The 22,119-nt window shown below is 38.2% G+C and overlaps 1 protein-coding gene across 1 annotated transcript; it reads left to right on the forward strand.

The window, feature by feature from the left end:
• Positions 1 to 109: 109 nt before the first annotated feature.
• Positions 110 to 15,418, forward strand: NUDT21 (nudix hydrolase 21). Its single transcript, XM_049104231.1, has 7 exons — positions 110 to 323; positions 2,868 to 3,068; positions 3,927 to 3,990; positions 8,166 to 8,255; positions 12,510 to 12,585; positions 13,487 to 13,601; positions 15,096 to 15,418. Exons 1-7 carry the CDS (start codon positions 214 to 216, stop codon positions 15,115 to 15,117), a joined length of 678 nt encoding a protein of 225 aa, XP_048960188.1. The 5' UTR covers positions 110 to 213; the 3' UTR covers positions 15,118 to 15,418.
• Positions 15,419 to 22,119: the final 6,701 nt, after the last annotated feature.

The raw sequence follows: 22,119 nt of genomic DNA on the forward strand, positions 1-22,119 counted from the left end.
TCCGCTCCAGACGCGCGCCTTCCTGGGTCCCCACGGGCCGCCTCCCGGGCCTGCTCCGGAGGGGGGGGGGGTTCCCTTCCCGTAGAATAAGGTTGGCCCCCGTGCCCCTGGATTCAGTCATTCCGGGAAAATCCCAGGTCTGCTTTGGACCCGCCCCTTCCCCACGTCTGCAGAGAGAACCAGCTGCGGAGCTGTTCTTTCTGCCCCGCGTTTATGTTTTCACATCGCGTGTGTGTTTTTATCTGGTATGAATGGTACCACGTATCGTGTTTGCAGCTCTCACTTTGCTGTAGCAGTGAGCTTTCGAGAGCTAGCTATCACAGGTAGGTCTAGGTTTTTCGGTTTGTTTCTCCCCTCGTGACGGCTTAGTTGGTTGGTATTTGAGCTCCAGAATACACCACATTTGACCCAAGTTCTCGGGGCTGTCCGGCTTACCCTGTGCATTCCCGTCTTCTCCGGCCCAGCGACGGCCGCCGGGCACCCCAGCGAGGGGGGTGGAGACTGCCACCCTTGGGCTTCCATTCCGACCGGAAGGGGACCAGCGTAGCCCCAGAGAACCCCTTGAGGGCTGGAGCTTTATTTTCAATACTTTTCTGTTCGAACCCTTCAAGCTACTGTATTTCGATGCCACTCTCAAAAGTTGTCTCGCTGCGTCAGGTAATTGGCATTGGGGCTCTGCCTTGCTCAAGAGACTGTCATTATGCTGCTGCTGCTCCCCCCCCCCCCCCAAATCATTTCTGAGAGTTTGTGAGGCACCGTGGTGCTGACCTTGTTGGAAGAAAGTGGCCAGTTTATGCTGGTCGGTGTTTAAAAGGTGCAGGGGTTTACTGATCTGGTGTTTCCATGAGAAACTTTTGATGTCACTCTATTTTACTTTCAAGTAAATGAACCTTTCCCCTTCAGAAGCGATTTGAAATCGAAGAGATGGTTGTTTTTATGCTTTATTTGGCAAAACAGGTGCTGGCGTGGAAATTTAGATAATAAAAATGTAGAGTTTATGAAATCTGGTAGCTAGATACATGCGTATATACAAGTTAGTATCTCTAGCTATTACATTAACATAATACCAGTTTAATTTCATGTCTCTTCTTTAAAACATCTTCATAAGATTTCCACGAAGCAGAAAAAGAAAATGCTTTTTTAAAAATGTGACAGCACAGCAAAGATTACTTTGAGTGCTAATTAGAACTAGGGCTTGTGGGTTTCCCTTGATTTAACTTCATTATTGGATCAATTTGTATCAAGTTACTATGTAGAATTAATTTGGTGAAATGTTTTTATTTTTGGTCCATTAAAGTTATGGGTTGATCAATTTACAGAACATTTCCTCTCTGTATAACTACAGCATTCAGAAAAAAAAAAAAAAAGAAAAATCACTGTTGTTAACTCAGTTCATCTGGGTGAATCATAACCTAACTTGAAAACAAGTCCTTTCTCCCCTACTGTACTTTCTTTTGGGAAGTACTGCATGAATGCCTACTTTGTACCAAGCACTGGGCATAACGCTGGATGTGCAGTGGTGAGGAAGTAAGGTACTCTGTGCTTTTCAAAATTAGCTCACAGTGTGATGGGAATAAAATGCACGCCTCAGCTGGCACTCTGATTTCCTATCTGAACATTCTTACATCTCATTTTGATGGCATTTCTTTATCAATATGAGAGCTGGCTTTGCAGTATAGATACATACAGCTATTCTTAATTCTAATTCAAGTTGTAAGAACAATATGCTAATACATAAAAAATTGCCTGGCACATAGTACTGTGTGAAATTGTTGCTGCTAGTGATGTGTCAGATTTCAGCGTTGGATGTACTGGGAAAATCCTTAAATTCTTTAAAGCATCCTGGAAATGGTATGTGTTAGTTATTTTCGAGCTGCTTCATTCGTGCCTAGAATCTGGCCTTCGTGTTAAGTTTTGACAACCTTGATTTACTTCTCTTTTAAAAATAGCTAAGTGGATTAATTATATAGTTGTTGGCTTTTAATGTTAAGTCATTTTAATAGTGGATAGGCAGGTGTCAAAGTGTTCTTACTCAAAGACTTATAATCAACTCTTATCGTAAGGGTTATGATTGGGGGGTTACAAGGTGGTATGTGTGATTAAATATAAATATGGGATTTTTAGCTATAAGGAAAAATTTGATTTTTACTGGCAACATGAAAGCTGTCTTAATGTGAGCTATTTCTGAATTCTTGATAAAGGAGGAGAAAATATTCAGATTAGATATGGTGGGCAAAGGATTTGAATGACAAGAAGGGAAGAATAAAGATACTGGATAGAATACATGCAGAAAGTTAAGGTTTATTTAGAGAGCAAAGAAAAGTTCATCTGAGGAGGAAAGGATTGTGCTAGAAAAGTCTGAGGATAGTTGACTGGGAGAAAAATAACTGAAGAGATGATGGAAGGTGGTGGCTCACCTTGTAGAAAAAGATTAGTCTTTAGCACCCATAATTAATAGACTTTCTGATTAGGTGAGAAGAACCCGAGGGGGCATTAGGCATTAGCCAGGTTGGCAGTGTTAGTCTAGCAGCCGTGATCTAAAACCAGAGGATTACCAGATAATAATAATAATAAGATAGCCACTTATCTAAGCATTTGAGGGCCTTAAGGGTGGTATTATCTATACTTGAAAACTAATGTGTAATGTAGCAGTTTGATGTAATGGAAGCTCTGTCCAAAGAGCTGGATTCTAATCTCTGTTGTTGCATTAACTAGTTGTGTAACTTTGGACAAAATGTGTGTCTCTGAGTACATTATGTGCATTTTTTTTTTTTTTTTTTTACCATGGTTTCTTACATGTAGTTGGTATCTGTCTTGGTAAATTATGGTCTTCGGTTCTCATGTTAGATATTTGTTTTGGATCACAGGTACCCTCTTACCAATTATACTTTTGGTACAAAAGAGCCCCTCTATGAGAAGGACAGCTCTGTTGCAGCCAGATTTCAGCGCATGAGGGAGGAATTTGATAAAATTGGAATGAGAAGAACTGTAGAAGGGGTTCTGATTGTACATGAGCACCGGCTACCACATGTGTTACTGCTACAACTGGGAACAACTTTCTTCAAATTGTAAGTGTCACTGGAAATTAACAGCTAGACAACTTTTAATAGGATTGCTGTTTTATGCAGGTTTGGAAGACAATTTCAGATTTTAGTCGTTTATTTCTATAAACACTGCTGTTAATGGAGTCTTTAGAAAGAGAAAATCATAAGTCCTTTTTTTTCTCCAGCATAGTGCTCATTTAGTGCCTAACTGGCAATCTGCATGTTTCTGTATTTGTTGTTAGTAACTGAGCCTGATAGAAACCCCATGAAGCAAATTAGTCCAACTTCAGTTTCTAAATGTCATTGTAGCATTATTAAGAACAATTGGTATTTCTTTCTTAGGATGAATGGTGTTTCCCATTCTTAAAATAACTTACATTTTTATAGGTAACTGTTTATTTTTATCATTTAAACTCATACATACCTCCATATTATACATGTAGTGCATAGTTGTTTGACCAGATTGTGTGTACCACAAAGAGAGGACTCAAGTCCTTAGATTGAAATTCTTGAGGAATGTCTCATTCTTCAGACCTAAAGAATGTGGTCTGTTGCTTCTTTGGGCATTTCTAGAATCCATTATGACCAGGCACCTTCCAGAGAGAAAAGATTGGGATAGACTGGTGACAGAAATTGTTATGTTACTTATCTTGTTTGTTTAAAACTAAGGTTTGTGTATGGTTAGTCTGGTGAAGTAATATTATGAATTCAACTTTCTAGTACATTCTTCCCCCTCCCTTTGACATTTGTTTGTTTGATTGCCTTATGTGACATTGAAATATGTGTTATTCAGTTACATGATAGAGATGACTATTATTGTCTTGTTCCTGTTATCCTAAAATTGTATTAAGTTGAAAGCTGAAATTCTTAACCTTTATACAGACCTGGTGGTGAGCTTAACCCAGGAGAAGATGAAGTTGAAGGACTAAAACGCTTAATGACCGAGGTATTTCTCCATTTAACCACTTTGGCGGTTTTATCCTTGCCTATCTGAACATCCAACAACTGAATGGATAACTAGGCTTTTTATCTTTTTATTTTTTAAATTTATTTTGACTAGTTTTCAATAAATAAAACTTAAGAACAAAGTGTTAGTACTATGTTTATTTTCTGCAGTTTGAACTTGTACTTAACCTTTTTTTACATTGAAGTGTTGGTGTAACAATAATGGTTAATAAAAGCCAACATTCATTGAGTACTTACTGTACTAGGCACTGTTCTGAGTGCTTTACAGGCAGTAGCTCCTTCAACTATCACAACAGCCCTAGGGAGAAGTACTGTTATTAGTCCCAATTTACCGTTTGGGATACTGGGCACAGAGAGTTCAAGTAACTTGCTTGATATTTACATCTATGTCATGGAGCTGGAGATTGGAATGTACTTTAATTTTGTTGCGGTGTAGGCTGCTATGGGGTTTTGGCAAGACTGATTCCTTTTAATACCTCTTCATTTTTGCACATATCTTTTAGGCTTTATGCAAATTGTACTACCTTTTAAAAGTCACTGTAATGTATGTCTCTAAAGACTTGAGGCCAAATGCATAGATGCCTGAGGTTTTGAGATTGCAGGTTGTTTGTATTATTATTTTTCTTTTTTAGCACAAATCCTTCCCTCTTTAATTACAAAACTAACACACATTGTGTACAAAACCCTTGGCAAATACAGAAAAGCAGGAGGAGAAACAAAACTAAAATCACCTGCAATTCTGCTACTTTGACGTATTGCTTTATCTTTTCAGTATTTTTTTCATATTTTTAAACTTAAATTCAATTTCCAGTATTTTTTTAAGTACCTTATAACTTCTAAATATTGTGCTGTGCTTGTACTTCCATTTACATGTGGTTGATTGAACTTACTTGCTTAACTCAGCTGCTTCTCAAGAATCTGCCAAAAAGGAAGTAAAGGGGTTTTTAAAAGATAGAAATTCAGTGGGATTGAAGGAGTATAAGATGCGACAAATTACAAAAAAAGGATTTTTAGAAGCTAGAAAACAGATGGGCAAATCACATCTGACTTAGCAGAAACCTCAGCCCAGCAGGAGGGTAGTCCAGGACCTAGCACTGTATAATGCCAGAAGAGCTAAGGAATTGGAAGTGCCAGGTGCCCATGAAACGGGGCATGCATGGACTAGAAACTGGATTGATTGACAGTCTGTATTTCTATGTCTAGATTGTCTTCCAGTTAAAGACTGGCTGGTGATCGAGTGTTAGTAGAGATTGACTCAGAGAACATGAAGAATGAAGAAGTAGAAGGGATGAGAATACATGAGAGTTTACATCCTGAATAGTGAGACTTCTACTACTCTGATAGAACTGTGACAAGTAGGCCTATATACCCCAGGCTGACGGCTGGAGGTTTTGTTTCTGGAGAAAGTGACCAGTCCAAAAATCCCCTCTCCAGATGATCATAATTGGGAATCTTCCCAAAGTATAGTGTGGTCCTATCACTCAGAGGTGACAGCTGAGCATCTTACTGCTTTACCCTTAATTGTGAGCCAGGCTTTTGGAGAAAGTATCTTAACAAGAAAAAGATAAAAAGAAGTGGAATTCAACAGAAACAAAATTCAGCAATCCGTAAAATCACGATTAATATTCTTGGTGTGATGAAAGAAATTGGGCTGTAAAAAGGACTATTCAGCCAATAAGAAAGAACCCATGAGTATTAAAAAAAATGTTAGAAACAAAACATTCAGTAGAGGATTAAAAGATTGACTTGAGGAAATCTAGAAAGTAGGATGAAAAGGTAAAACAGGTGAAAAAAAAGAAAATTAGTGGATCATTCTAGAAGGACCAAAATAGATTATAGATAGTGAGAGAAAGAATATCAAAGCAATAATTCAAGAAAATTGCCCAAACTTAAAAAGCATGAGTTTTCAGATCGAAAGACCTATCGGCCTGCTCTCTATAATGAATGTTAGAAGTTTAAATCAGTAAGTTTAAATCACTAAAGACCAGATCCTAAAAACTGGTTCCAGAGTTAGAGAGAAGAGGGCAGACATGAAGTTAGATACAAAGCATCAAAGTCAGAAATGATACTGACTTTCTAGATATAAAACTGGAAGTTAAAAGGTCTTGGAACATGCCTTCATTAATTCTGAGAGAACATGATTTCTGTCATAGAATTTTCCGTCTTATCAAACCGTAAATCAAGTGCAGGTAAAATTATTTCCAGACATAGAGTTTCTAGAAATATATCTCTTATACCTTTTCTCAGGAAGCTACCGGGGGGGGGGGGGGGGGGGGGGGTATTCACCACCAAAATGAAAGAAAAAAGTCAGAAGATAAGAGATTCAGAGTATACAAAGGATCTAACAACACAGGAGGGAGGCAAAGGAAAGCCCTAGGATTCCAGTTCCCAGGCAGAGCTGAGAGGCATGTACAGACTGGAGGATGATTATAGAAAGTGTCCCTTAGGGGGAAAAAAATGAAATTGACAGAATACTTGACATTTGAATTGAAAAGAAATTTAAGTTCTGGGACAAATGTGGACATGAGATAGTGATAGTGAATGAAATTCGAATGAAACAGTTGTTAACTCTAAAAGAAAAGAATAAAAATAAAAAATAAAAGAATAGTTGTAAGAAAATGCAGTTATAGTTTATTAAACACTCTGGTATGTCTGAGTCACCTGGTCATAACTTAAATACCACATGTAGACTTAATCGAGTATTGATAATAGGAGGATGGTAGAAGAGAAAGTAAAAAATGGAGGATATGGTTTTAAAATTCAAATTCTCACCCATAGTAGAGGGTGTTAATTGCTTTTTTCTTTAGGTTTATGAAAATGTAATCAAGAAATGATAAAAAAATACATTAAAAGTGTAATTATAATGGAAAAACCTGATAAATAATACCTCAGCCAGATGATCAAGGTTAAGATCAGTGAAAAGCTATGTTCATATAATGTGCCCTCAACGTGATATGATGAGAGTGGTACTTCACAGTGGTACTTGGTGGTCTTCCACTCCAGACTCCCCAGAATTCATAATCCCAGTCTAATTGAGGGGTTTGTTACAAAATATCTGATTAGTATTCCTCAAAACTGAAAATTATCAAAAACAGGGAACCTAAGAAACTGTTACACAGTCTACAGAAAAAATTACAACTAAATTTTTTGTAGTAGCCTATAGGAGATTCTGGGCCTGGAAAAGTATATTAGTTAAAAACTAAGAATATCTGAATAAAGTATGTACTTTTGGTTAAAAATAAAGTAGCAGTATTGGTTCATTCATTAGTTGTGACAAATGTGCTGTGGTAATGTAAGATGTTAATACGGGAAACTGGATGTGGAATACATAGGAAATCTGTACCATCTTTGCATTTTTTCTGTAAATCTAAAACTAAAACAGTTTGGTTTTTTGTTTGTTTCAAATTTTTATTTAAATTCTAGTTAGTTAATATACAGTGTTTATAGTTTTAGGAGTAGAATTTAGTTATTCATCATTTATGTATAATACCCAGTGTGCATCACAAGTGCCCTCCTTAATACCCATCACCCATTTAGCTTATCCCTCCAATCGCAGCCCACCTCCTTTTACCTCCCCTTTAGCAACTTTCTGAAACTAAATCAGTTTATTTAAAAACGGGAATGCTTGTAAAAATAGAGATGAGTATGGGGAAAACCACTAAGAGTTGAAAGTAGTAGTCAATGGAAATGGGGAAAGTGGGTCAGGGAACTGCTGTTTCTCATAAACCTTGCAGAACCATGTTTTACCAATTAAAGCATATAGAGTAAAATTTTGATTAAAATAAGTTTAATATTATGCTATACAGATTTATAAAAGTGAAACCGTTTTTTTCTATAATTTAGTTAGTTGGTGATTTACACAAGCTACAGCTTGATTCTAGAAAAACTATTTTATGTATGGCATTGGGCAATATGAGTAGCTGGTCACCTTTGGTTTTTCATGTGAGGCCAGGGCATAACAATAGATTTGTTGGTCCTATATAGTTATGTCGACGCTAGATTGCCATTTTGGAACTAATAGTTATGTCTTGGGCCAAGTAACACAGATAATAATAGACAAAAAATTATGAAGAGGAAATCTATCTTCACAAAAGAAGGATATTGAAGGGTAGGTATATTTAGTTGTTTACTAGCTGTATTATTTCTTTTGGGCAGATACTGGGTCGTCAAGATGGAGTCCTGCAAGACTGGGTCATTGATGACTGCATTGGTAACTGGTGGAGACCAAACTTTGAACCTCCTCAGGTCAGTGCTCATTTATATTTGCCAGCATTTGGGAAAGTAGAAAAATACTTTAATTCCAGCCTTTTGAAAAGAGTATGGTAGAATTTGACTTTCTCTCTCATTCATTTAGATAAAAAATAAAAAAGCTAAGCGTTGTTTTCTTTTAAAGGAAAATTTAACACATAAAAAAGCGGAAATAGTAAAAGTACATGAATCCCATTATCTGTCATCCATCTTCAACAGACAGCAACTTGTGGTCAGACTTCACCTGCCACTCCTTTTCCCTTGCCCTCACCTTGGAATATTCTGGAGCAAATCCTAGGCATCATGTTAAATGTAAATATTTCAGTGTGCATCTCTAGAACATAAGGATCTCTTTAAAGATATAACACAGTACACATTCTCACACTAAAATCATCATAATATATCATTAATTATGTATATCTCTGACTAGTATAAGTTTTATTTTTGTTTTCTTATTTGTTTAAATTAGGATAGTCTCTTAAGTCTCTTGGCTGGTTGGCTTCCTAATTCTCTTTTTGTTTTCCTTGTAATTTATTTGTTCATGAAAACAAGCTAAAGTCCTTTGTGTTCCCATTGCTGATTGCATCTGCCTGTTGTCATTGAACATGGAGTTCTTTGGCTTCTGTCCTATAAATTGGTAGTTAGATCAAGAGACTAGATTTGGCTGGTGGAGGAGTATAAGGATCACCATAGGGATATATTGTTTATCTATTGCTGCATAATAATTACCCCCAACTAAGTGGGTAACTTAAAACAGCAGACATTGGTTATCTTCATTTCTCAGGGTCAGGCATCTGGGAGCTGTCTAGCTGGGTAGTTCTGGCTCATGGTGTGTCATGAAGTTATGGTTAGGCTGTCACCTGCGATTGTGTCACCTCAAGGCTGGACTGGAGCTGAAGGATTCCATCCCGGGTTCACACATGTGTTTGTTAGCAGGCCTCTCTTCCTGCACTGTCAAACTGAAGGCTTCATTTCCTTGTCTGGTGTTGACCGGAGGCCTCTCTCCTTTACTGTGAGACTGTCTCCACAGGGTGATTCCCAGTAAGGCAGCTGGCTTCTCCTAGAGCTTGAGATCCAAGATAGAGACGTGATCCTAGTGAGAGAGAGTATGCCCACGTAGGAAGCTGTGGTCTGTATAACCTAATCTTGGCAGTGACATACCATCACTTCTGCTTGGTCACACAGGCCAACATTGTACATAGTGGGAGGGGACTACACAAAGGTGTGTGGATACCAGGAGACAGGAGCCATTGGGAGTCATCTTGGAGGATGGCCCTCACAGATGGTATCCTGCACTTCCGTTAGAAGTTTTATAATGTCTGGTTGTCTATTTTTGTAATGTTAGCAGCTCATTGATAATAGTTTCTTAGGTTTATTAATTCATTAGGGTTGTGATCTTTTTATTAAGGGAAACTTCTCTCATCAACCAATTGGATTACCCTGAGGTACAATTTGTGTAGGAAGAACATATACGTCTTTTCAGAAGAATGAATTAATTTATTAGCATCCTCCAAAGACTTTATTCAAAAGAAAGAATAAGACAAAGTCTTGGGTATAGACAGTTTGGGAAGTGATCCCAGAAGGTAGTAGACTAACAAGACTGATAGGAGAGGGAGACGAGAAACAGCAGTAGTCAAAAGAAAGAAAGGAAGGGAGGGAGGGAAGAAAGGAAGGGAAGGAAGGGAAGGCAAGGCACATAATTGATTTTATTACAGCTATGGGCAATTGGATTGATCCTGCTAAGGACTGTGAGAAACCATGGGGAATCTACCTTAAAATTGTTCCATCAGAAGAGTGGAAGGCTGGAGACTCCTACTCCATTGGATGAGGGTTGTATTAACTCCCTTGCACTGTCATGTTGAGTCTGAGGACTGATTTTCTGGGGGCATTGGAAATGCTTTGAGGCTGAAAAGCAGAGAGTGAGACAGTGGCAGCAAATTGGGAGCTTTCTGGCACTTTCTAACACAACTGCCCTCTGAAATCTGAGGGGGGGATGAGATCTGAGGTGGGTGGTGATAAGGGGCACATAAAGCATCTGTTTTGGTGACTTTTAGAGTGTCATATGACTTCATGGATTTAAATATATTCCTTGTGTTTTAATCCATTGTAATGATTAATAATGGTACTGATACTCAAATTTGCTTACCTTTAACTGATGGGAGCCTCAGATTCTGAATCCTATTGACAAGGCTCTGTGACTTGGATGGCTTCTTTGTATATATAGAAAGATGTTTCAGGTTAAGAGTTATGGAAAATGTTAGCCAAGCAAAGGATGACTATGTCTGTCTTCTTCCTTGTAGCTGAGGATAGGAAGAGAAGGCACTGTGGAAGCTGTTGCTATTACTCAGTACCTGAAAATTGTCTTGGCTTTAAGAAAGTATAATCTCACCTGGAAATAGTGAAGTTCCTGGTCCAAACATAAAACGGTTATTGTTAATGGGGTTTTTTTTGTTTGTTTGTTTTGTTTTGTTTTGTTTCCTGAACATTCTTTGATCAAATTGGAAGCTCAGTAATTTAACACAAAAGTTTTCCAGGCTACTTTCTGAATACTCTCATTCAGCTTTCCTACCAGAGTCCTAAGACAGTTCCCTTAATTGACTGAATCCTAGGATTGATTCTGCTAGTGTGGGGTGTAGCTAAGCGTTGTGTGTTTATTTAATACACTTGGAGTATTGGTTATGTGTCAGTGGGAAAAGAGCATAACACCATCTGCTTTTTGTATAAAATATAGTTGGTTTAAAAAAAAAACTCTAAGGGGATTCCTGGGTGGCTCAGCGGTTTGGTGCCTGCCTTTGGCCCGAGGCGCGATCCTGGTGTCCCGGGATTGGGTCCCGTGTCAGGCTCCCGGCATGGAGCCTGCTTGTCCCCCTGCCTGTGTCTCTGCCTCTCTCTCTCTCTCTGTGTGTCTATCATGAATGAATGAATGAATGAATAAATAAATAAATCTTAAAAAAAAACCCTCCAAGATGAAGACTGGAGAAGATAGGATTAGAAGAAAAGGAACATATATAGTCATGAGTAGAAGAAAATTGGGGTAATGCCAGTCACTTTGATTTGGTCATGGTTTGGGTGCTTTTGTTGTATGTGAACCACAGGTGTCCTCTAGCCCATGTTCTTCGAACTCCTACTCACATTTTTATCTGTCATTGCCAGTGTGCCTGGTTTTCATGAGTGTTAGGGCATCTCCAAAGCCTAGGACAATTGTCTTCATTCATCATACGTTATGGATGGCTCTTGTGTATAGTTATTCTAACTTGAATACTGGGCTATCCATCCAATTGGGTAGCATAGTGGGAATTAACAGGCTTCTATAGTTAGATCAGGGTTGAATAGATGAGATTGAATCCTGGTGTCACTACTTAGTTGTGTAGTCTTGGGAAGGACATGTCGCTTCTCAGTTTAAGCACTTGCATAAAATGCAGATGATGTTTCCTCCTTTTGGCTGTCTCTGTTTTATCCTCTTCTCCCCTTATATCCATCTTCAGCATTTTTTAATTACCCAGCCCTCAAATACAACTTCCATAGCCAAAGTAGATTTTTCCTAATGTATGTGGGGAGGTAGAGGTAAGCTGTCTCAGACTTTTCAAGTTTGCTATGCTAGAATTCTTTCTGAGGTAGCAACCTCCCCTCTCTAATTCTCTTTAGAATCCCTTAAATTCTCCAAAATATTTTCTCCATTTTTACAAGCAACTTGACTCTTTCTAGCTCATCAGTGACTCTCTTCACTGAGATAGCTCATCTCGTGTTCCTGAAGAGTGTGTCTCGTATGTGTGTTGGGGTCATGCATTGTTGGGGGAGGAGTGTCTTGTCAAATACCTCATTTAAAACAACTTTTATTAGAAGTGCTACTTAACGTCAGACTTCATTGGATTGTAAATACATTCCTCAAGCTGTAAATCTTGTGACTACATATTTAATTGACGTGAATGGTTGAATAGTTTATTACCCATTATGTTGTATTAAGCATTTATCTATTAGAACATCTGTTAAGTACCAGGTTCTCATAAAGGGAAGACTAGAAAGAGTTTTGTTTCTCCTAACAGTTTATGCTGTATTGGGAAAGAAACATAAAGAAATAAATGAAATCACAGGATGAATGTTAAATAAAATTGTGTTGGGATTATGAGGAACTAGGTCTCAGAGGGTTAATACTTGATCTTAATGTCTGAAATGGGAGAAGTTGATACATAAAGGCATAGAGATATAAGGGATGTCTTGGCAAATACAAATTTTTCTCTTTTGTGCTTTTAGTATCCATATATTCCTGCACATATTACAAAACCTAAGGAACATAAGAAGTTGTTTTTGGTTCAACTTCAAGAGAAAGGTAAGTTATTTTGTTTTTGAAACAGCAATCTAAAAACTTTTGTAGCGTAATTTCAAGAATACTTTTATTTGTGTTTTCTCCAAGTTCCTTGAATTTTTGGATTTATTGTGAAAATAAAAACACATACTATGTATATACAGAATTAACTAGTGGTCTTTTTAAAAAGATTTATGATTATTTAAAATTATTAATAAAAGATTAATTTATTTTGAGAGAGAGAGAGAGAGTGCACGTGTGCACACACTTGAGTAGGGAGAGGGCAGAGGCAGAGGGAGAGAGAATCTTATGAAGACTCCATACTGAGTGCAGGGGTCTGAGCCAAAATCAAGTGTCAAATGTTTGTCGGATGCTTAGCCTGCTGAGACACCCAGGTGTGTCCCAGAATTAACTAGTTTTTCTTATAGGTGTGCCAGTCATGCTATAGGGAGGAAAGTAAATTTAACTGGAGCCTAACTACCAGATTGTAGTATTTTAAAATAACTGTTCAGCTTCTGGTACTGATAATTCACATTGTGATAAACTGAAACTTTGAAGGAGACAGATGAATTAATTTTTTAAATACCATCTTTAGGCCTGTTGTACATTTTAACACAATTATTTCTTGTCATAGTCTTAAAAATAGAATTCAAAACATATAAACCTGAAGCTCTTCTCTTCTCTGCTTGCTCCCCTTGTTCTTTGTCCTGCCCTTGCTCCCACCACTTACAAGGTGCTCTTGCTTGTTAACAACATGGACTCTAAACTTTGCTTGAAAGATACAACCAGAATGTATTAAAGAGAATTCTCTCTTTTCTCAAAAGTTTTTCAAATGTAAAACTGGTGATTACTGTATATAAATGAAGTGCAAGCAGTGATTATGTAAGAAATTATAGAAAATGAGTACTGTTTTGTTTTATTTTAGCCTTGTTTGCAGTCCCTAAAAATTACAAGCTTGTAGCTGCACCGTTGTTTGAATTGTATGACAATGCCCCAGGATATGGACCCATCATTTCTAGTCTCCCTCAGCTTCTGAGCAGGTATGGAAAGTTGAACAATTTTGTGGCTGATTTATCTAAATTGCCAGATTTAAAATGTTCTGAGCTGCTTGAGAAGGGATAGTTAAGAATTCTGGTCTTTAAGGAAACTAAGACCGTAGATGGATTCTTACTTCACAGTCAAGCCATATTAATGACTGACTAAAAGTATCCCCAGACTCCAAGTTGCAGCATGACATTCTGGTATTTGTGTGAATGCTTTTCCCCACATTTGATATTTTTGACACTGTTAAGTTTGAAGTCTTCATTCAAAGAAGAGATGGTACCATGGCAATAAGCACTGTATAATAAAATGAGGGGAATTATCTTTATGAAAATGTGTAGAGTTGAATTTCTTGGTGTAATGTGTTCTCTTTCCTCTTTGAAATGTGCTGTATTTAGGTCATTTGGGATATGTGGGATTAAGTCTTGAATTTTATATTCTTGGAGTTTGTTTTTTTGTTTTGCTTTTGGCAGATATCTAAGAAATGCCTTTTTAGAAAAGTTGACTTATATTGGTTGAGGTTCTTAGAGTCCTATATAGATAGGAATCAGAAAACAATGTAGTAGCTAAGAATACAGATGCTGCAGGCAGTGTTTGGATTTGAATTCCACCTTTTAAAAAAATTTAATTTATTTATTCATGAAAGAGAGAGAAAGAGGCAGAAGGAGAAGCAGGCTCCATGCAGGGAGCCCGATGTGGGACTCGATCCCCGGGTCTCTAGGGTCATGCCCTGGGCCAAAGGCAGGTGCCAAACCGTTGAGCCACCCAGGGATCCCCTGAATTCCACCTTTAATAATTTCTGGCAGTGTGACCTTGGACAAATGATTATACCTGTTTGCTTATTTCTTCACCTGTAAATCAGGGTAGTTGTCCCCACTTCATAGAATTGTGAGGAGCAAGTGAGAAAAATGCATACTACAAAGTGCTTAGAACAGTGCCAGGCACCTGGTAAATGCTTAATAAATAATTAGTTCGAAAACAGTTCCAATAGTGATTTTAGCCTTCTGTGAAAGCTTGTTGAGCATGAAATTGGTTCTGTTTTGTTAATCTAATCAAACATTGTCTTTGGCTCCTCTTTGGTCTGTTGATGGGTTAAAAGTTGAAGTATGAGATATGAAAAAGTCATATTATTCATTTATTTGAACACTGCCTATCAGGTATCAGGAACTGTGCTGAGTGGCATAATACAATGAGGTATAAAAGTTTTCCTTCCCTCAAGGAACTTGTTAGTGGATGATTAATCAAAATGTACACTCTTAAATTCTTTTTTGATTGTAAGTATTCAACAACACTATTATTTAATAATGGTGTAAGATGAGACAGGTGAGAGAAAAGGGGTATCTTGGTTTAGAAAATGCCAAAAATGTCAAAGGAGGGTAGAAATCTCCAAATTTATCATCTAAGGTAAAACAAAACAAAACAAAACAAAAACCAACAGAAACTTTGCAAATAATGCTGTTTTTAATAAAGATATTGTTCTTTCTAAAATTCAGGTTCAATTTTATATACAACTGAATTCCTGCACAGTGGAGAAGTAAAAGAAGCCGTCTCTGTGAGCACAGCTATACACAGTGTAGAATAAACCTGGTAGAAAAGTTCTTTTGGTTTTTATCTCTTTCCCAGTCCCTAAATTGCTACCTACTTTCTGTTGTTTGAATAGTAAAGTTAATATGAAGAACTAGATAGTGGTGTAAACAAATGTGATAATGTTTAATTTACTTTTGGTTCTACTCTTACTTTTTGTACAACATTAAAGAATATGAGCTTCTTTCTATTTGTATTTTTTTTTCCACATTAAACTTGTAAAAAATTCTTACAGGTGAGGACTGGTTTTTTTTTTTCCCCTCCCACTTCTAGACTGGTGGTATTAAGAGACAATGGCAGGTTTAAGGCAGTCGAGTATTTGGGACCCTTGTTTTGATGCCATTTTTTGGGGATTATACTCCAACAAGACTGGGTTCTAGGCTATTGTGATTGAGGAACCTCTCTTACTTTTGGGAATTAGATTTGCTTAATGGGAGTCCTAAGGTACAACTCTTGAAACAAATCATATACTTGGAGTTACACTACAACAGAGCTCCCAGTATATTACTGACTGGTACATTTCATATTGATATATTCAGACCTTTGTTCACAAGCAACAGATCTTAAACATATGGGAAGCCATTCAAATTGGCTAGATTGGGGAAATTTATGGGAATTGATATAAAAAGAGACCTATTGAGAGCGGACTGAGAGACTCTTTTCCTTCATATAATGGGGGTATTAATTGTGTTGAGAAATTATGTGTTTTAGTTATTCTCAGGGCCCTAATAAAATGTGATCTGTGAAGGAAGTTTTTAAAAATGGGTCTGTGTTAGGTTTTGAACTCTTGGATTGCAAAGTTGGTTACTTCAGTTTATATCTATAGAAAGGAAAATTTGGTTTTAGCAAGTGACAAGCCTTTTCAAAAACATTTTGGAATAATTTGAATCAACTGAAATCTAAGGACAGAATAGGGGATGGATTTTGTCAGCCTAAGAAGGGAAAATATCAAAATTTAAAAGTTCTTTAAAACAACACCGCTACATTAGGATCAAGTTTTGGGGAATAAAAAATGAATCTTGGAGCAAAGGAGTTTGCTGGCTGTGTCATTGCTTAATGGTCCAAGTATGTCATGTATGCCTTATAAGTATATTGACTATAGGCTTAATGAAAAGGAGATCTTGTAAGATACAGCTACTTAAGAGAGATTCCTGTAGTTTTTAAAAGATTGACAGAAATGAACTTTTGATTATTCTTATATCATCATCATACCAATCACAGGCCTGGTCTCCTGAATATTGGGTGAATTGAAAGGCATTTTGTAAATTCTTCCTTATTTAGACTTGAGAAAATCTGATCAAGAGCAACTGTATGAATAAAGGTTCAAGTTTACTTAGCTGAAGTCCTGTCAAGCCTTCACAAGGTTATATGTCAAGTAGTGATTGTGACCATGCTTATGCTTAATAGTAGATGAGCACCAGACTCTAGGACCAAAAATGACTTGTGATTTCCTTTGAAAAAGCCACTAATTCTGTGGATAGTTCTCTTCCCTCAAGGGCTAATAATTCTGTCCCTGTGGTTTATATTAGCATATTTATTACTTACTGTAGTTTTACTGGTGAATTCAATGATTAGCTGAGCCTTATCGAGGTTGCAGAAGGCAGATACGGAAACAGCTTGTTCCAGCCCACCTTCTATGGTTGCCTTTGGCATCCAAGTGTAAAGCTGTAGTAACCACATTTCAGATGCACTAGCACTTGCCATTTGGGGAGGATGGGATGAGGTGGACTTTTTCTTGATATTATAAAATGCTGTTTAAATTAAAGAGATCTGATTTGGGCTACTCATATTCTTTGTAATACAAGCTTTGACCTAGAAATGAATTCTTGATCAATACTTTGCAGTAAGTGCTTGAGTCAGTCATCTATATGTTGGGGCCCAGGTGAGAAAAACCTTTGATTTAAGGTGGCTGGGTTCCTAACTTTACAATGTTAAAAAGGTCTGGTTTTGAATGTAAAATTGACAACACACAGATTTTTTTTTAAGCTGTCTTTGAACTAGTCAGCTACAATTGTATCTTAATACTCTCATGTTTTAGATTTCCTGATGGAGAACTAGGGAATTTAAATCTGATGTATTCCGGGATCCCTGGGTGGCGCAGCGGTTTGGCGCCTGCCTTTGGCCCAGGGTGCGATCCTGGAGACCCGGGATCAAATCCCACATCGGGCTCCCTGCATGGAGCCTGCTTCTCCCTCTGCCTGTGTCTCTGCCTCTCTCTCTCTCTCTGTGTGACTATCATGAATAAATAAATAAAATCTTTAAAAAAATAAATAAATAAATAAATAAATCTGATGTATTCCTAGAACATTAGAAGGTACAAGGGATTGTTTAACAATTGTCTCAATGTATTTAAATTCTTAACTGTACTTCTTTAAGTACTAACAGTCTTAAATTGTGCATTCCAATTCTCTACATATTAAATACTGAATAATTTTAATGTGAATTCTTGATGGACTGATATGTAGTTTTGAATGCCTCCCGTGTTCCAGATTTGTTTATAAATGAGAGTCCTCTTTTGCATTGTATAAGAACAATATATGCCATGTTGTTTTCCCTGAGTAGTCCAAGTAGTGCATATTCTACATAAATCTACTAAATGGTACTGGAAAATACTTGTTTGGGGGATAAAACTAAAAGTTTTACTCAGATGTTTTCAGTCATTTAGAATTGATACCCCTTTGAAGAAAAGTGAAATTTGTTTTTTTTCCCAAGTGATGAAGACTTGTGACTTTTTAATAAGTAGATAATATTTAAAATGGCATTATGATAATTTTATGATTTTATACTTTTAACAGCAGATCAGGAGATTTATTTTTTATCATTGTCTTATGTTAGCTTATTATTTTATTAACATGTTCCATTCAATTAGTATTTATTTGGATAAAACATAGCCAGATTAGCCAGTCTGTTTCCTTCCATGCTTAATTGAAGTGAGAAGTAGAGGTCCTCCAAATTCAACAGGCCAGCAAGCAAGCAGCGTAAAATTTCCTCTCTTAAATTATGGGACTCTTAAGCTCTCAGGTTTTTAATGACTTTTTTTTTTAAGATATTAATTTATTTATTCATGAGAGACACAGAAAGAGAGAGACAGAGACATAAGCAGAGGGAGAAGCAGGCTCCATGCAAGGAGCCCGATGAGGGACTGGATCCCAGGACCTTGGGATCACGCCCTGAGCCGAAGGTAGGTGCTCAACCGCTGAGCCACCCAGGCGCCCCAATGACTTTGTTTTTTAAGTACTTACTCTGTCACTTGAGGTGAAATGCTTGGAGTAGCTTTTCCATGTTGGAGTTTCTCAAACTTAATGTTTTCACTGGTTCATGGTGTTTGGGACAGTATGGGCCGATTACTAAGACTGCTTCAGGGGGTGTGTGGTTTGTATGTTGCTTCCCCAGAGAAGTCTTCGTGGTTTTTGACTGTACTACAAGTCCAATTCCATAGCAAAGGTTTGATTTCTTTATAATTATTCCACTTGTTTTGCATCCCTTATTATTTGGGTTAAACTGGACTCATTTCAGGTAGTTTGCCTTTGTTGTTCAGATATGTGATGAGAAACATAATACTGTAATTTGACTTGAGCTATAAAATACATTTTAACATTAGCTCATATTTATCAAGCTTGTTTTTGTGAAAAAAACTGAATAAAACCTAAGTAAGTCTTAATGAAGCCAGTTTAGGTGTAATTTGTATTTTAATGATGAATTGTAACCGTAGGACTAGAGAAAAATTGGGAAAATGTATTATGTTCTCTGTTGAGGGAAAGATCAGCACATATAAAAACGTAAAGCTTTTGGTAACAACTGTGTTTACATCCTTGTGTACTAGCATCATTTATGGTTTGGCTTTGAGAATTTTTATGGCATTACACTTACAGAAAATGTATAAAAGAAACTGAAGTTTTGGTTATATTTTTATATTTGTAAAGTAAAAGTTTGATTAAAATGGTCACTTTTTTTTAAATTTTATTTTATTGTCACTTCAATTAAAAAAATAAAACAATGATTCCTTGTGTGTGGCTACTACCCTTAGTGTGCCATTAGAAATCCTGCACAGTTCTTTTTCAGTGGTGTTGGCCAGGGGCCATTAGGTAAGAGACAACTTGACAGAATAGTGAAGGCCTGAAGAACCGAGGCATTGATGTTGCCCTCTCCTGCTGGCACTTCCCCGATGTGTGTTAGTAGGGGTCTTAGGCAGATCTAGTTTCCTGCATTGTGAAGGGGTCCCTGAATTTGCAACCTGAAGACTGGGATTTAGAAGCTGCCGCAGAATTTTGCTAACTGTATGTTGTGGTATCATGGGGGGGGGGGGGGGGGGTGGGCGGGGGAGGCCGGGGAGGGATTCAGTTTCCCCGTCTATTAATCTCTGTGTTAGTTCCTTTAAGGTTTTTTTTCCTCAAACTTGCCTGGAAGTCATGATGTTCTGTGATACCATGCTTGCTGCTTATGTAATACTGTGTAATGTCATTTCAGCATCTTAAATAGAAGCAGTGTACCCGAAAGACAACAGATGTGTCATAAAACCACAGCCTTGAGGTTTTATATCTGAACAAAAGTCGAACAAAACCTGATAAAGTTATTGTTAAATTTCTCTGAGAATTTTACTAGTATATTTTATAGCAACTGCCAAAAAGCTATGAAAAATTATTAAAGAAAAGCTTTTAAAAATTGAAATATGCCCATTAACTTTTTTCCCTACAACTTGAGTTGGTTAATGTTTTTCCCTCTGCTAGATTTAGTAGTGGAACACATTGGTCCAACTAATGAAACAACAGAGTTCTCTGTGGGAGTACATTTAAGGTTATTGGTTAGATAATGAAATTCAGTTTCCAGGATTTTGAGGATCTTCAAGAACAACAAACTACTCAGCCTTTCTCAAAGGATGGTGAAAATCAAATGAAGTCATAGAATATGAAAGGATGTCAGATATTTAAAAAGTATAGCAATAATGTATCTAGGTGTGACTCAATCTATACAAACTGGTTTGTCTGAAATGATAATTTAAAAAAAGATCCTTTAAATCAAGCCAAATCAGAGGCACCATTCTATAGAGAAGGCAGAAAATTCAGTTTCATAGTCATCATTAGGAGACTTTGGGGCCTGCTCAAAGTTTCTGAGGAATCCAGAAAGCATAAATGGTACTCTGAAACGAGGGTGGGAGTGCAGAGAGCTCTAGCTTCCATCGTGGACTCTACAGATTTTCTTGTCTAAGCTGGACCAGCCTTTTAAGGTCTGGTATGCTTACCTTCCTGCCACATTTGAGCCTTAAGACTCAAGTGATTAAGATAGTCCCTTTACCTATGTCCAGGCTTCCTGGGCTCGCTTAAATATTAATTCTGTGTCTTGCCTCCTCCCCTGGTCCTTTGATGGAGTAGAATACAATGCAAAAAAACCCAAACAGTAATTGCTTTTAGAAGGTGAGTTCTGACCATGCTTAAAAAAAAAAAATTTCAGAGGATTTCCTGAGTGGCTTAGTTAAATAAGCATCCAACTCGATCTCAGCTCCAGGGTCTCCATCTCAGGGTCAGGAGATCAAACTCCACGTTGGGCTCCATGCTGAGTGTGGAGCCTATTTAAAAAAAAAAAAAAAAAAAAAAAGTGTAAGTAACCACATCCCGGTCTCCAAAGCCAAATTGTTTTGTTCCATCACAGGCCCTTGAATAGGATGTTTCTAAAAATTCCAAAGTGGATGGTAATAACTTTGAGAAATCTTTGTTTTCTAATTAATAGCCTTTTAGAATATTAGAGATGACAGAGACTTGAAAATGGTTTAGTCCTTTTCTTTTGAAAGTGTAAGATTGAACATATTTACTGAGCACCTACTCTGGAGCAGGTGCAGGCATAATTCAAGCTCACTTTTTTGGGGTAGCGTTTTTGTTTTTTTTTTTTTTTTTGGTCAGAGCTTAATGAAAGTGCACAATAAAATGATCTTTACTAAATTCAGAGTTGTGGAGCTGTCAACACAATTAAAAAAAAAATCTATATTTAGCTTTTACCCTCCACCCCCCACCCCCATCCACCCCAGCAACCATTAATTTGCTTTCTGGGTCTGTATATGTATTTGCCCATTCTGGATGTTTCGTATACTTGGAACCACAATGTGTGGCCTTTTGTATCCGGCTGCTTTCACTGAGCATGTTCAAGGTTTCTCCATGTTGTAGCATGTGTCATGTGAGTTCGTTTTCATGTCTGAATAATAGTCCGTTGTATGGATTGTATTTTGCCCATACAGCACTTGTTTCCACCCTCGGCTATTTATTATGAATAAGGCTGTTAGCAACACTTGTGTACAACTTTTGCGTGGAGTTCTGATTTCATTTCTCTTGGGTACGTCTCGTAGTGGAATCGTGAAGTCCAAGGGTTACTCGTGTGTTTAAGTTTTTGAGGAACTAACAATTTTCCAAAGAAGCTGCACTATTTTATATACCTACCTGCTGTCATTTCCTGCTAAACCAAGGTCCGTTTTAGACGCTGCTCCAGGCCGTTAGTGAACCACAGAAACTTGCGGTAACCCTCCTGGCTGTTGATTCAATGCAGGCTGTTGATGAACGATCCTCTTTCTGAGGGCCGAGCCTGCCCGTCCCTCCGCAGCATCTCCTGACCGCCAGGGAAGCTCGAGGCCCCAGGTGTGCGCGGGCGGCGGGTGCGGCCTGGGGCCGGGAGGCGCTTGGGCTCGGCGGGCGGGGGCCCCGGGAGGGCGCTGACCCGGCGGGGAGGGGCGGGGCGGGGCGGGGCGGGGCGGGGCTGCGGCGGCGCGACTGCTGGGGGCGGGGGCCGGGGCCGGAGGCCGCGCCCCCGCGCCCGTCCCGCCCGCGCCCGGCTGGGGTGGGGGGGCTCGCCCCGAGCCCGCCGAGGCTCTTCCGCGCCGGCAGGGGCAGCAGCGGGAGCGGCGCGGGGCGGAGCGGCGCGAGCGGCCAGGAGCGGAGCGGCCCGGCCCGG

Source organism: Canis lupus, chromosome 2 (assembly GCF_003254725.2).
Source record: "Canis lupus dingo isolate Sandy chromosome 2, ASM325472v2, whole genome shotgun sequence".
NCBI lineage: Eukaryota > Metazoa > Chordata > Mammalia > Carnivora > Canidae > Canis > Canis lupus.